At 43.8% G+C, this 14,760-nt stretch overlaps 1 protein-coding gene across 2 annotated transcripts in view; it reads left to right on the forward strand.

Annotated features, from left to right (window-relative positions):
• Nucleotides 1-14,760, forward strand: part of mtus2a (microtubule associated tumor suppressor candidate 2a) — a 53,899-nt gene that overhangs the window by 17,950 nt on the left and 21,189 nt on the right. For both annotated transcript variants that reach the window (XM_026181596.1, XM_026181597.1), the window contains exons 2-4: nucleotides 2,440-4,694; nucleotides 5,603-5,861; nucleotides 8,907-9,152. In XM_026181596.1, coding sequence (XP_026037381.1) covers nucleotides 2,682-4,694; nucleotides 5,603-5,861; nucleotides 8,907-9,152 — 2,518 coding nt within the window. In that variant the 5' untranslated portion in view covers nucleotides 2,440-2,681. The remainder of the gene's footprint in view (nucleotides 1-2,439; nucleotides 4,695-5,602; nucleotides 5,862-8,906; nucleotides 9,153-14,760) is intronic.

Below are 14,760 nucleotides of genomic sequence, written 5' to 3' on the forward strand. Positions count from 1 at the left end.
ATAAACTGGAGCTGCCAGTATGTCGCGCTTTACTTACAAAGAACCTAATTTTGCCAATATCAAGTGCACCAGTTTCCAAGTGATTCGGTTATAAGGAGGAGACATGGCACTCCCAGAAATTCAAGGGTGAATTTGCTGGTAGAAGTTTAGCTACTAGGACAAAATGTCCATTGAAACCATTGAACTTAAAGATAATTTGGATAATGTTTTAAAATAAGTATCTGGAGGCATTTCAAGATGGCTGCCAAGTGGCCAGACTTGTGCCTAGAATGACTTTGATGATGCCTGAAATTAAAATGAACATTATTACTTAGAGAACTAATATCTAATTCTCATAAAAATGATAAGTTAAAACCTCCAAGTTCTTTTTGAACACACAATAAAACTTGCAAACTGCTGTAATTGTGTGCATGTTACAGTGGGGCAAAAAAGTATTTAGTCAGCCACCGATTGTGCAAGTTCCCCCACCTAAAATGATGACAGAGGTCAGTAATTTGCACCAGAGGTACACTTCAACTGTGAGAGACAGAATGTGAAAAAAAAATCCATGAATCCACATGGTAGGATTTGTAAAGAATTTATTCGTAAATCAGGGTGGAAAATAAGTATTTGGTCAATAACAAAAATACAACTCAATACTTTGTAACATAACCTTTGTTGGCAATAACAGAGGTCAAACGTTTACTATAGGTCTTTACCAGGTTTGCACACACAGTAGCTGGTATTTTGGCCCATTCCTCCGTGCAGATCTTCTCGAGAGCAGTGATGTTTTGGGGCTGTCGCCGAGCAACACGGACTTTCAACTCCCGCCACAGATTTTCTATGGGGTTGAGGTCTGGAGACTGGCTAGGCCACTCCAGGACTTTCAAATGCTTCTTACGGAGCCACTCCTTTGTTGCCCGGGCGGTGTGTTTTGGATCATTGTCATGTTGGAAGACCCAGCCTCGTTTCATCTTCAAAGTTCTCACTGATGGAAGGAGGTTTTGGCTCAAAATCTCACGATACATGGCCCCATTCATTCTGTCCTTAACACGGATCAGTCGTCCTGTCCCCTTGGCAGAAAAACAGCCCCATAGCATGATGTTTCCACCCCCATGCTTCACAGTAGGTATGGTGTTCTTGGGATGCAACTCAGTATTCTTCTTCCTCCAAACACGACGAGTTGAGTTTATACCAAAAAGTTCTACTTTGGTTTCATCTGACCACATGACATTCTCCCAATCCTCTGCTGTATCATCCATGTGCTCTCTGGCAAACTTCAGACGGGCCTGGACATGCACTGGCTTCAGCAGCGGAACACGTCTGGCACTGCGGGATTTGATTCCCTGCCGTTGTAGTGTGTTACTGATGGTGACCTTTGTTACTTTGGTCCCAGCTCTCTGCAGGTCATTCACCAGGTCCCCCCGTGTGGTTCTGGGATCTTTGCTCACCGTTCTCATGATCATTTTGACCCCACGGGATGAGATCTTGCGTGGAGCCCCAGATCGAGGGAGATTATCAGTGGTCTTGTATGTCTTCCATTTTCTGATGATTGCTCCCACAGTTGATTTTTTCACACCAAGCTGCTTGTCTATTGTAGATTCACTCTTCCCAGTCTGGTGCAGGTCTACAATACTTTTCCTGGTGTCCTTCGAAAGCTCTTTGGTCTTGGCCATGGCGGAGTTTGGAGTCTGACTGTTTGAGGCTGTGGACAGGTGTCTTTTATACAGATGATGAGTTCAAACAGGTGCCATTCATACAGGTAACGAGTGGGGGACAGAAAAGCTTCTTACAGAAGACGTTACAGGTCTGTGAGGGCCAGAGATTTTCCTTGTTTGAGGTGACCAAATACTTATTTTCCACCCTAATTTACGAATAAATTCTTTACAAATCCTACCATGTGAATTCATGGATTTTTTTTTTCACATTCTGTCTCTCACAGTTGAAGTGTACCTCTGGTGCAAATTACTGACCTCTGTCATCATTTTAAGGGGAGGAACTTGCACAATCGGTGGCTGACTAAATACTTTTTTGCCCCACTGTACATGGCACCAGCTCCATAGGCCCCATTTATGCTAAACTGCCTTGCAACCACCCACTATAACACAAGAAATCTCTAAGTGGGAGTCAAGAGTTCTCCTCTACTTGTAAAGTCTCTGATGCCTCTGAAATAGAAACAAGGTAGTATTAAAACTGTAATTTTCTTGTTATACTTCCAGTGATTCTTCTCTCATAGGCAACCAGGTTTTTTTTCAAATGGCTATCCACTGATATGAGTCATACATTAAGAGCAGAAAATGGTTCGCCGTACACAGCTGATTTCATAATTGCTGCTACCCAGAGCAGGCTGAATATTAAAAAAAATTAAGTGACTCTGTGGGGGAACTGCAGAATGGCTGCTTATTAAGTGTACTTGATGCTTTTTTTTCTGACAGTTCCCTTTGTTGTCTTTTATTTCAGATTGAAAGACCTTCATCGTGGTGAAAAACCATCAGAGACCGCTTTTTAACTCGCCGTAAATGCAAAATAAGAAAGGTGAAGTGAGAAAGGTTTCATGAGATGACATTTTGTCCCTGGCTTATTCAAAAGAGCCGTCATCAGACCCTGAAGAGAAAAGGCAGTGAGGGAAGTAACTTTTGTAGCTCCATAAATGGCCTCAGTACCCTGCAGGTGTCTTTGAGTGTGACAAAAATCAATTCAACATGAGCAATCCAACTAGTATCCAAGGCCTGAGGGTCAGTGTTGACAGAGGAGAAAAGATTGGAAATAAAACCCAGATCCAGTTCACTCAGTCTGGAGATGACAACGCCAATCAGTTATCCTCAATCAGTGATCAAGAAAGAAGAGGTTTGTATGAGGACACGGGATACGGCACAAGCTCTATTCCTCCCTTGGTCTCTCAGAGCGACTCCCCAGAAAAGTTAGAGTTTTGGGGATCAGAGCAGCAATGCGTGGAGTCTGACTATGAACTTTTGGCACGTCAGGAGATACATACTTACCTGGGAAGCAGGAAGCAGGAGGAGAATGAGGAGGAGGACGATTGTGGAAGCATGAAAGATGGAAAAGATGAAGGTGCCATGTCAATATCATCGAGTTCAACAGCCAGCTCTGCTTCTACCGGCGTGAGGAGAAATGACAATGACAGCAACAGAGTGGAGAGTAAAATTCAGAGAGGCAAAGAGGTTCAGAAAAGGATCGCCTGTCATAGCACTGAGGAGCTAGACGCATGTGTGACAGCAGAGAAACAGGACACCAGGTCAGGCAGAGAAAGATGGAAGGGAGGTCTGAAGGAGTCTAAGTCTGAGACGAATGTGTTTGTCTCCAGCCTGTCAGCTGTTTCCCTCAGTGGAAGCCTGTCTAGTGCTCTGGATGGTGATGGAGAAACTTCTCTCGCCTCTCTGTCGAAGACCAACCCTTATCACAATGCCCAAAACACTACCTCAGCCCAGAACAGAAGAAGGGCAGCCCCTGTAGATGCCAATCAGAACTCCCCACCGATGCATCCTCAGGAGACCCTTAACCCAGCATTCTCATACCAGGATCAGAGAAAAGATGAGAGAAGTCATAGAAATGGCTTGTCCTCTGATGGAGGGCTAGGCCAAAGGAGAAAGGCTGGATTTGAGGAGAGGGTGCTGCCACCACGGCGCCAACAGCTTGTGAGGCCCCTCTGTCAGACGGAGATGGGAAGAGCGAGGAGTGCAGACTCCAACACTCAGCAAACTGAGACAGGGCAACCGTCTCCTCTTAACCTCTCTGCAGATCCACACAGTAATGGGTCAAACAGAAAGTTTACAAAAACATCTTTACGTGAACCATCTGATTTCTCCCACCTGTACAACACATCTGTAGTCTCCCAGCTGAGGCAACCCAGCCAGACATCCCAAAGGGAGACTCCACCAGCGGAAAAACAGCCAGCTACAAGTGCACGCCACAGTTCCAATCCCTCAAACCCTTCCACCTTAGAGAAGAGACCCCAGACTCAGCTTACATACAGAAGGAATTGCTCTAGTCCCAACAGAACTGGGGTTGAATCCAGGTCATCAACCCCTCCACACTCCCCTCTCAGGACACCCCAGGGCTCACCATGCAGGCAACCCTCCATGTACCTCGTTTCTAGGAATGTCTCTGGAGTGGTTAGACATATCCCTGCTGTATCAACATCAGCTCAGGGCTATGGCAACAGTTGCTTGAGAGCACCAGTCAAAACTAATATAAGCACAAGTGGAATCCCCAAAGCGCCTCTTAACAACCAGCAAAGCTCCCCCAGCTCTAACAACAACAACTCCCCCAAAGACAGCTCGCCATCACCTAAACTGAAACCTAAAGGAGTTCGCCCCAAAATCATTACCTACGTCCGAAAGAATCCTCAGTTTAAGCCTCAGGCTTCTGATGGACCGTATCAGGTATCCTCGCTACCATCCAGGCTGTCCGCATGCACCCACAGCCAAACACCCACATCTTTTAAAGACACACCTAAAGAGCCCCCAAGGCCTGATCCGGAAACCCGAGGAGCCCCAGTTCTTTGTGCCTCCAATCTGCTTTATGATAAGTACCGCCAGGAGATGCAGACAAACATTTTTCCATCAGGAATACTGAATAGGAGTATAAGGGCTCCTGGACACACAAACACTGTTCCACCCGTACACGCCCATAGCCACACAGCACCTCCAAAACTGGGCAGCAAGGCAGACAACTTCTATGGGACACCATCAGAGGTGAGTCCTGTTTACTGTAGAGATGTGATTTTAAGTCTTTCTTTGATTATGAGTCTTACGCACAGTTTATTGACTAAGCATGTTAATGCTTCCATCATGCTGATAGGCCTAGTAAACCATGTATAATTGATAACAGGCCTTTTGCATTTTATGATCACTCTCAGAGGACCTTCATTATTGCTTCTAAACCTATTTCTTATTGATACTGATTCAATAAATTCATTTTGCATTCATACTTATATACGCAGTCAAACACGAACATGGGGAAATAAATATTTAATGCTTGTTGAAGTGCAAAGTCCGCGGGGGACGAGTTAGTTTTCAGTGCTTCACATGACAATGTATGTGTGTTAGCATTTTGCCTAGAACACAGTAACACTGTTGAGAGTGTCAACATTTCAAATTTATTCCGCAGCTTCCAGTTTCCCTGCAGGACTGTTACATTTTCATTTAGAGTTAATAACATCTGATTTGCTGGGTTCCATTTTTCATCAGATTTGATTGCTTCTACTCACAATATAAGAAAAAGAAGCATGCAGCAGAGTTCCAAACTGAGGATAGAAATACTTTTTTTTTCAATAATCAGCATCATGCTGCTATTAGATTACAGGGTGCGTTGCATTTTTGCACAAAATTAAAGCTGCTACAGTATCCAGACATTGTTGCTAACAAACGTGGGTGAAAGTCTGAAGGGGGTTTTAAAGCAAACACACACAAATGTTAAAAAAAACAAAAGAAAACGCTGTTATTATCTTAGTCATGAATTTAAGTGTGGCCCATACTTGAAATGCTGCAATGAAAAATGGAAAGCTCTTATGTGATTTAACTGCACAGAAATGGCTTCAGAAAACACAGCATGTCAGTTATTTTGATGGCATTTGACTCCATTTGGTGATTTTGATTTCTAGGTTGGAAGATCCGTCAGCTTGAAAGGCTGCTCCGCTGAGGACCCTCTGCAGAGCAGGACGGCTGCTCAGGCAGGAGGGAGTGGCAGTCTCCTGCGGTCTGGCAGAGGTCTGCGTCTGGGACTGGGAGCTGTCACCAGAACGGCTACGATCGCGGCCAAGGGCAGAGGACCTAGTCAAGGTCAGAGGTCAACACAATTCTTCAGCCAGCCGGTCCAACCTGTCACCCCAGCAACTAATCAGAAAGACCCGGATAATACAGGTAAATTAAACATTTGACCAGATCTGAATTTTCCACACAGAAAGCAGCAAGGATAGCAACTGTAAATGACCTCTTTTGAGTCATCTGAGCTCATGTCAGATTCTATTTCAGCAACCCAAAATTTATGCTGCGTTACCTTTCTTCTCCTCTGCCGCACCAAGCAGTTTTGAGACCCTTTCCTCCCCTTATCAACTTGGCCCGAGATGAAGGCAGCTCATTAAAATGCGTTCTCTGAGATTAATTTTGATCTGATTGGGAATCTTTTAGAGACACTCTGAGGGGACTCGTTCCACACCAGTACGCTGCCATCACCAAAATCAAATAAATAAATAACTACTTGCTCACATTTTCCTCTTCGCGCACAAAAAATTTCCAATTCTGAGGGTTCAGATAGCATCTCTGGCTGCCGAACTCAGATTTAAGTCACAGCTCAACTGATAATGCAATATTGGAGTCTAAAATTTTCTCATCATCCTGCACACTGCTGGCAGGCTGTGTCATTTATCACTCCCATGCATGTTTGATTTGCCGTGTAGCTGAGGGTGCCAACGCAGACACAAACTGATAACATCCGGAGAGATTTTGTACATCTACATGTGTACTTTAATATATACATATATACACAAAATACATACATACATACCCAAAACTGAACATGCACAGTTGATCAGCATAGTTTCATGATGTGCTGGGCTTCCTTATCATAATCCTTATTAATACATATGCATAGCAACTACATGCCGCTTGGCCCTCTGGGAACTAAAGCCTTTGAAGTACAAAGCAATTAACACTTAAGTGATGTCACTATCTTCCTTCTGGAATCCTCCATGCCCTTTGCATGGTTGGATAAACGGCACCTGAAATGCTGAAATTATTTGAGTTTTTCATTTTTTCTCATCAGTCTCCTGGGAAAACACTAACTAGAACCCCCCACCCTACCCCCCACCCCTTTATTTCATTCATCGCTGTGAATAACAACATGTGAGAGAAGAGGAAATCTCTCTGTGTCACACAGATTATAGTAGTTATGCTATAAAGTTATTGTGTAGCTGTCAAGCTACTCAAACTACTTACTTAATTACTATATAGATACGTCTAAATACTGTATTGTTTTTATAATAAGGACCTTCTTCTCATATGTGTTGTAGCAACCACAGCTTCTTCGTGCTGACACTCTCATCTACTCTAAAAGCAGTGATCCTGATGCTTTGTGCATGTTCTGCTGCAGAGGTTGTAATAAACTCAGGTGTTACATTTACATGGAATTTCAGACTCAGTGGAGGTAATCGGTGCAGGTTTTTGTGTCTCACCTTGACCTGACTCTAAAAGACTGGCGATTGTTGCACCTTTCCCAGCTGCCTATCCCATTGAATTTTTCTGGCCTAAATTATTTAATGTCCTTGCTTTCATTCAAAGGCAGTGGACGGAAATATGGTTTTGCTCACGTCTTTAGCATTGGCAAAACTCTTAGGGTTTTCTAAGGGAAAACAATTATAGCCTAAAGGACCTTTATATATAAGCTTTTTGATGGTGACTTTATCACAGAGAACTTTGAGATGTGTGGAATAAAGACACCGGTTACTGCTTTCTATATTCACAAGCAGTCTGCGGCTGTGGTATTTAGGCTATAGTTGATGATTGCCAAGCTCACTTCTCTCCGTTGTCTCTCAGAGTGAATGAGTACAGAGGAGTGGGGGTTGGGAGGATAGAATAGAAATGAGACCATTTATCTTGAATGATCCTGACCTTCTCACTCTAGAGGAGCAAGCTCCAACCTAATGAACAGACCGCATGGCACACAGACGGGCGCTAAGGATCGAGGGAGGACATGACAAGTGTGAGCAGCAGCATTGATGATGCTGGAAGGGAGCTAGACTGGAAGCTTTTTTAATTTTTCTCCCGGGTTTTCCCCTCTCTGTTCCAACAGAGTTTTATTTCTCCTTCACAAAGTTTTTCTTTCTTTCTCTTGTCCTCACGATGTGGTTGCCCCCATAGCATGCACTGGCACATGCAGCTGTGCCAAATGGAGAGGAAATGAGGGCTGCCTACCTTATCTCTGTAGCCAGCAGGGGATAAAGCTCCTCTTCCACCCAGGATCTAGACCTTGTTCTGCAGGCTAGTGCAGCCAAGATGGAGCTTTTATCCATGGCCTGGGGATTTGCCCACTGCCCATTGTGTGTATATTTGTGTGTAGCCTTTGTTGTTCATGCCTTCACATTTCATCTGTATTGCCATTGGAAACCATAGATTACAGCAAAGAGAGGATTTCTCACAATCGTTCCCTGACAATAGCTTCCTATATGAGGCTGTGATTACCTTTTTAACCTCAATTTCTCTCCTTGATTCCAAACATTTTCCTTTTGTCCTTCAATAACAATAGTTTCTCTTTTTTAAAATTTACCTTCCATACCTTTCAAGTTTGGAAACGACTGCTTTTAGTCTTCGAGATAACTTTGAAGGGTTACTGATAATAAGGCAGTAAGGTTATGGGTTAGATAGATATATTAACAATGACCTAATCTGTGAGTGTCACATTGAATACCATGATAGCGCTGACATTTGAGAAACCGCTGGCCAGTAGCCCAGTCTGCAATCACCAGCAGAGCCAAACACAGCTGTTCACAGGTTGTTGTGTGTATACTTATTATATTTACTTGGCGCAGCAGTCATAGTCATAGAATGATGAACTTCCTGGTGCCCACTGAGAGCTTAGTCAACACAGGATAATGAATGGTTCACAGGGGGATAAACATCACAACTGTTGAGCTTCTTGTATATATTTTGCCTAATGAGTTTAGTCAATAAGTACTAACACACACACATACATGCACACACACAGACATCTGTACACAAAATCCCTTTCCCTGTATATCAGGATTCATTTGTTGCAACTTAGATAAAAGGAGCATAAATGCAGTAGAGCCAGATATGATGAAATGCAGTGAAGTAGTTCTTTTTTTCTCAGTTCATTGCGCATGTCTTGATTCGTTTTTTAGAATTCTCAGTAATACACATGAGATAACATGATTTATGCTTGATTCTCAGATGACCAGGCTGCCACCCCACCCGCTACTACGACAGCAGCAGCCCAGCCCCAGGCTGCAGCGGCCTGCAGGTCTCTGCTTCCCAAAGCAAGTCAGTCGGGTCTTCGCCCCCCAGGTTTCAGCTCCAGCCGCCTGCCCGCGGGCCGCCTGGCGGCATTTGGCTTCGTCCGGAGCTCCAGCGTGTCCTCTGTCTCCTCGGCCCATTCTGCTGACAGCACACAGAGTGACCCCTGCAGAACAGCTCACCGTGAGTCAGCTCAAATCTGTTGACACCACCATTACCACGCGTCAGATAGAGGCCCTTCCATGCACGCGTCTGCTTTTCTATGATGCCACGTTCACGTCACGCGAATGCCTGCCTGTTAACTTTAATGCCGACTTTATCACCACATTATGATACATTAAGAGTGATAAGCACTTAAGCGCTTTTGTTGCCTTCCACTGTGTTTTCCCTGATGAATATAGTTTGCATAAACAGCCCCCACCCACATGCATTATGTTAGGGTTTGCTTTCTCTTTGAGTTCCACCCCTCCTGCAATTTATCCTTCACTCTGAATTTTCACACACAATATCAACGTAATTATCGTGTGCAGAGACACAGATTCAAGAAGCACATCTTCCATAACACACGAGGACACCAAAGAAAAATCAGATTATAGTCACTAGCAGTGGAGTGTGTAGCTGTCAATTCGCATTAGTGTTTTATCATCAATAGGTTTGTGCACAGGCCACGTTGGTCTTTCCATTCTTACGCTTAGAGGTTTGTCAAAACGACACAGCACACATCATCGTTACCCAGACTTACCAGTAATTTTACAGGCTCTTACTGTAACTGGGTCTGTGCTGCAGATTCTGTCAGCATTAGCAGAGATAACAGCAATGCTTGTGTGAATAGTTTTCATTTTCACAGTAGCAGGGGCCTGGAAGAATTTACAGTTGTGATCCCAGTGCTGCTTGGCAGACTGGTTAGATAGTTGGCTGAATTTTGTGATGGCTGCATGTGTATTTAATGTGACCTACATAGGAAATGCTTGCTCTTCCTCTCCCAGTTACAGTTGACGTAAGCGCCTCGCTCTCACGCACATCAGGCCCCCTGTTATGTCATCGCTCCTTTCCCTCATTTCCCCTTGTGCTCATCCTTTTTTTTTATCCTTGTCTTTTCTTTGCCATTGGTTAAAAAGTGAACACAAACTGTGCAGTACTGAGGGAACGGCTCTCTGCAGTGCAACAGGGAAAAGAGGAATCCCTCTGGGTTTCCAAAGCAGAATGTGTTTATCTTTTTCTTCTTTTTTTTTAAACAAAGCTGCATAAATAGGGAGGTTTTATTTTTTGAAAAGCCTATGTGCTTCAGGAGAAAAAAATGTTTTTATTGTTTTAAACTTTGTACGTATTGATGAAGGAAATAGCACTATTACTGACTAAGAGTGGGGGCACGTGTATGTGTGTCAAGCTGAAATCAGTGATTTTAAGAATCCTTTATTCATGAATATTTATTGTCTTTTGGAGCTATTTCTAAGCAACTATACATCTCAGCATCCTCAATTTAAACAACTGCAAGTACAACTTATGTGGATATGTCACCACTTGGCAAAGGTCTGGGAGAACACCCAAACTGTCACCCGTAGATGGGAGAAAACTGGTTAGGATGTTCAGTAACAACCATGGAAACTGCTGATTCATCAGCATCACTTTCCACAGTGAACAAATAATGGGTTGTTTTCTCGCCGTGGCACTGGTGCATTGCACAAAGTGGATGGAACAGTGAATTAGGACTACCTCCAAATCCTTCACCTCAAATCAACACCTAGATGGTAAAATTTGTTCATAATTAAGTGCTCTAATAGGATAATGACCAAAAGTAATCAATTTACATTCTTCATTTTATATAAAACCTTCATTTCTACAGTTTTTTTCTTAAAATAAAATATTTCAAATAATGTCGCACATAAGTGAAATTTGATTTAAGATATTTCTGCTGAGCAAACATTCATTAATTACATCAGGACACACTGCAGCTCTTCACATACTGTAATGACACACTTGTACTACTAAATCAGAGAAGAACAAACACAATGTGACATGATCTTTCTTGCTGGCACATTGTCTATTTAAAAAGCTCTCGGTATTAATGTGCAGTAGCCAATCACCTGTCGGTCAAAACTCCTTAGGCAGTTAAACCTTTATACATCAAATATACTCAGAAAGTGTAGCAGCACCTGCCAGGACAACAGAGAAGACTAGAAATTGTTAAAAGTAGTGCCTGCAGCAGAATATTCCTCTTCCTGCTGTTGAACGGATGCAGTGTAAGGTGAAGCTAAAATGGAATAGAGGATGATAGACGTGAGAGGAGGAAGATTAAGGTCCTTTGATGTTAAGTTTTATGTGTGTGTCTGTTGGTGTGTTTGTACGTGGCATGCAGTGCAGGAGACAGAAGGGGAGAGCAGAAACATTTATTTCCACTTTTGACTCTGCGTGGTGCTTGTGGCCTTTATCAGTGAAGTATTTGAACTCTGGGCCCTTTTTGAACCCCCGACTGCAGATCCTCCTTTTTCTTTCCTGCTGTGTGAGCACTTGATGAGCTTCAAGCACAAGGTTGTCTGATGTCTTTTTGTCTTACTTTACTTTACTTTCTTGGGGGGATAAGTTTAACAGTCATACTAGCTCTTCTCTTTGCGAGATTAGGGTGAGTTTTTTTTTTTTTTTTTTTTTTTCGCCTGTCCCATTTGGTTCTTTAGCCATCAGAATTGTTGTCTGAAGACCAACAAGGATACCCAATGGATTTACTTTGCCAAATGGATCATCGTGGCATTGCCGTATTGGTCCATTTGGTCGATCTTTGTTTTTATTATTTATTATATTTTATTTTCAGATGTTACAGACGGGACAGACATGAGTGAGAGATAGGAAAGGGAGAAAGAAAGAGGAAGGAAAGGAAAAACAGAAGGGGAGAGGGACAGTGAGAAAGGGGGGGAGAAAAAAAATAAAAAATCTCCTGGATCACCTGTTGAGAGAAGAATAGAAAACAAGCAAAAAAAGACAAAAAAAAACAAAAAACAAAGCAACATACTAAACACAACACCATCGCATTAATCTAGCTAAGTGTAAACAGCAGTAAATACTAAATATTCAATGTTGTTGTGCAGCACGCAGGACAGATGTGCTTCGAAGTAGCAGCCAAGAAAGGTGTAATTTGGGTCTACGAGCAGTGAACACCCGTGTGCATACCTGTGTGGATCAGCGCGCTTGTATTCCAAAGGTTTCTCCATGTAATGATCTGCTAGGGAGTGTGGGGGGGCCACAGCCCTGTCCTCCAGGGTGTGAAGCAGGTATGGAGGAGATCAAAACTCCAGACATCCAGAGGCCCCCAGAACACAAGAAACCATGGAAGACCAACAGAGGGGCAGCCGCGCCACTGTTCCAGTAAGAGCTGAGGAGAGTCCCAGATGAGGGCTCACTCAGCAGCCGCGGAGCAGAAGCCAGGGGGAGTTGCAGTGACGCGCCCGTGAGCTCCGCCGGCCGCCAGCTGTGCCTGAGTGACCGAGCCCCAGGCTCCAGGCCCCGATAAGCGGCCGCCAAGGAGTGAGCCGGTGTGTACCTGGACGCCCACCCCCAGACACAAAGAACCACCAACGCCTGAGGGAGTGGTGGTAGGTGGAGATAGGCCTCCAAACCTTGGAGGGCCTGAGGTGTCCCCAGAGAGGTGGCGTCTGATACCCAGCCTGACATATAGACACAGAAATACAGGCACACACAGATACAAACATCCATTCCCCCCCTCATGCTCTCATATGCACTCACTCCACACTCAACCAACGTGGAGACAGACATAAAGAGACGCTGTACACACGATCACACTCCCCAAGCGTACTCTACAAACCGGGTCTAGGTACCCTTGCTCCTGGAGGGGGGAACTGCACCCAGACCCAGGTGGTGTTACCCTTTTCCCTGCGGTGGGGAGAGGCAGACCGCCCCGACTCCGCAGCAGCAGGAAGGCTCCACACTCCAGACCACAGTCGGACGGCCAACTCCACCTAGCCCTCCCGCTCCAGCAGGCCGCAGAGAATGGGGGTGGGAGAAGACTCCAAACCTCCCTCCACCCGCTCATTGTAGTGTTGATGCATGTGTGTTCTAAGGTGCAATTAAAACCCAGGAGGGCATGGAGCTACCTGCCAAGGAGCAGCAGGTAAGCGCATAGTCCCTCCTGATAGCCCTCAATGTCTAAGTGTATTTAAAATTGAGAGGTGGGCAACGACGCCAGGGGTGAGGTGTACACCCTGATGGTAATTTGGACTCCGTGATTGTGCCCACCCCCAAGATCCTATATGTATGTGTAATGAGAGTGTGAATAATGTGAATGTCTAAGTTGTGGGATAAGAAGAAGAAAAAAAAAGAAAAAAAAAAAAAAGAGATTAGGGTGAGTTGCCATACATTTATATGTATAATGAGTTTAAAACCACAACAATAAATGTATTTAGGAGTTTCTCTAATCCACATGACAGTTCTTAGATTTGAATGCCTCACTTTTGTCCTTCAAACATACCTTCTAGTTCTTGTAAATAAATAGCTTAATCTTTGTCTCCTCTGGCCATAAAACCGTTCTCCAGCATTTGGTTTGTTTATGTGGGCAGCTACAAACTTCAGTTGGGTTCAGTTGTCCATGGCAATGTAAAACTTGCTTTACTGTGTAAAGGAATGTAGGTGTTGCAGCATTTCCCAGTTCATTGCAGACTTCAGCCTTGTCAGTTTCTGGGTTGCTCCCAAACATCCTAAGCACTTCTTCTCACCTCAGGGTGACAATTTGTGTCTTGTTCCAGACCTTGACGAAGTTGTGATACATGCAAATAACTTGTACTTAAACACAGTTGTTTGAACTGATGATGCTGGAAGCTGCATTTGCGTAGAAATGACTCCAAGAGACCTTCCCAACTTGTGTAAATCTACAGTTCTCAATATTAGATCGTCCTATGACTCTGTGTGCTTTGGTCAATCCAACGAGTCCTGCCAAAGTCAGCCATGCAGTCAGTCATGATTACTAATGAGACATTAGTAGGCATGCTTATTAAAAGGTTTAAGTGAGTGTATGTATACTTTTGACCCTGTGTGGTTTAGAGAAAATCCATAATAAATTCAAACTTGTGTATATAAACATCTGACCACAACTGTATCAAACATTAGTCAGAGATTTAGCTAACATGGGTTTTTTCAATAATATATTAAAGCTGTCAAAATACAGGAAGACTGACGTTTCATTTAAACCGAAGCCTTTCCTCAATTTGAATTTTAAATATTGTCAGTTTTACCCCCCAAAAAATGCCTTTAGAAATCTTTATATAGCTCACGGCACTTTCTGAGAGACTGGTCCGTGTTTCTGCACAAACTCATTTGTAGAGAGAAATTTGCAATACCTGATTTTCCTCCTCTGCTCTGGGATCTTTGCCCCATCTCACCACGCTCCAGCTTCGATCAAAGAACAGAAAGACTGACAGATGCATTCTCACATCCTTCTGTCAAGGATGTCAGGGGAGCTCCAGCAACCTAGTACCTACTTGTGCAGAGAGAAGCATTCCCCATTGATCAACGAGCAAAACGGACTCCGTTAGTGCTCTGGATGGTACTGATAGAAGAAATCATTAAGGAGTAACGCGTTTGGGAAAAGATTGCAGGGCACTAGTAAAGTGGGTTAGAGGAATGTCCCTGGAGTTTATACTTCCCACTGTTGTAGTTCATCCTCCAGCTCAGTGGGTTGTGTGTGTGTGTGTGTGTGTGTGTGTGTGTGTGTGTGTGTGTGTGTGTGTGTGTGTGTGTGTGTGTGTACGGTGCAGGACTAGCGTAGATAGTAGCTTCAGTAAAAATA

This window comes from Astatotilapia calliptera, chromosome 10, assembly GCF_900246225.1.
Source record: "Astatotilapia calliptera chromosome 10, fAstCal1.2, whole genome shotgun sequence".
Taxonomy (NCBI): Eukaryota; Metazoa; Chordata; class Actinopteri; order Cichliformes; family Cichlidae; genus Astatotilapia; species Astatotilapia calliptera.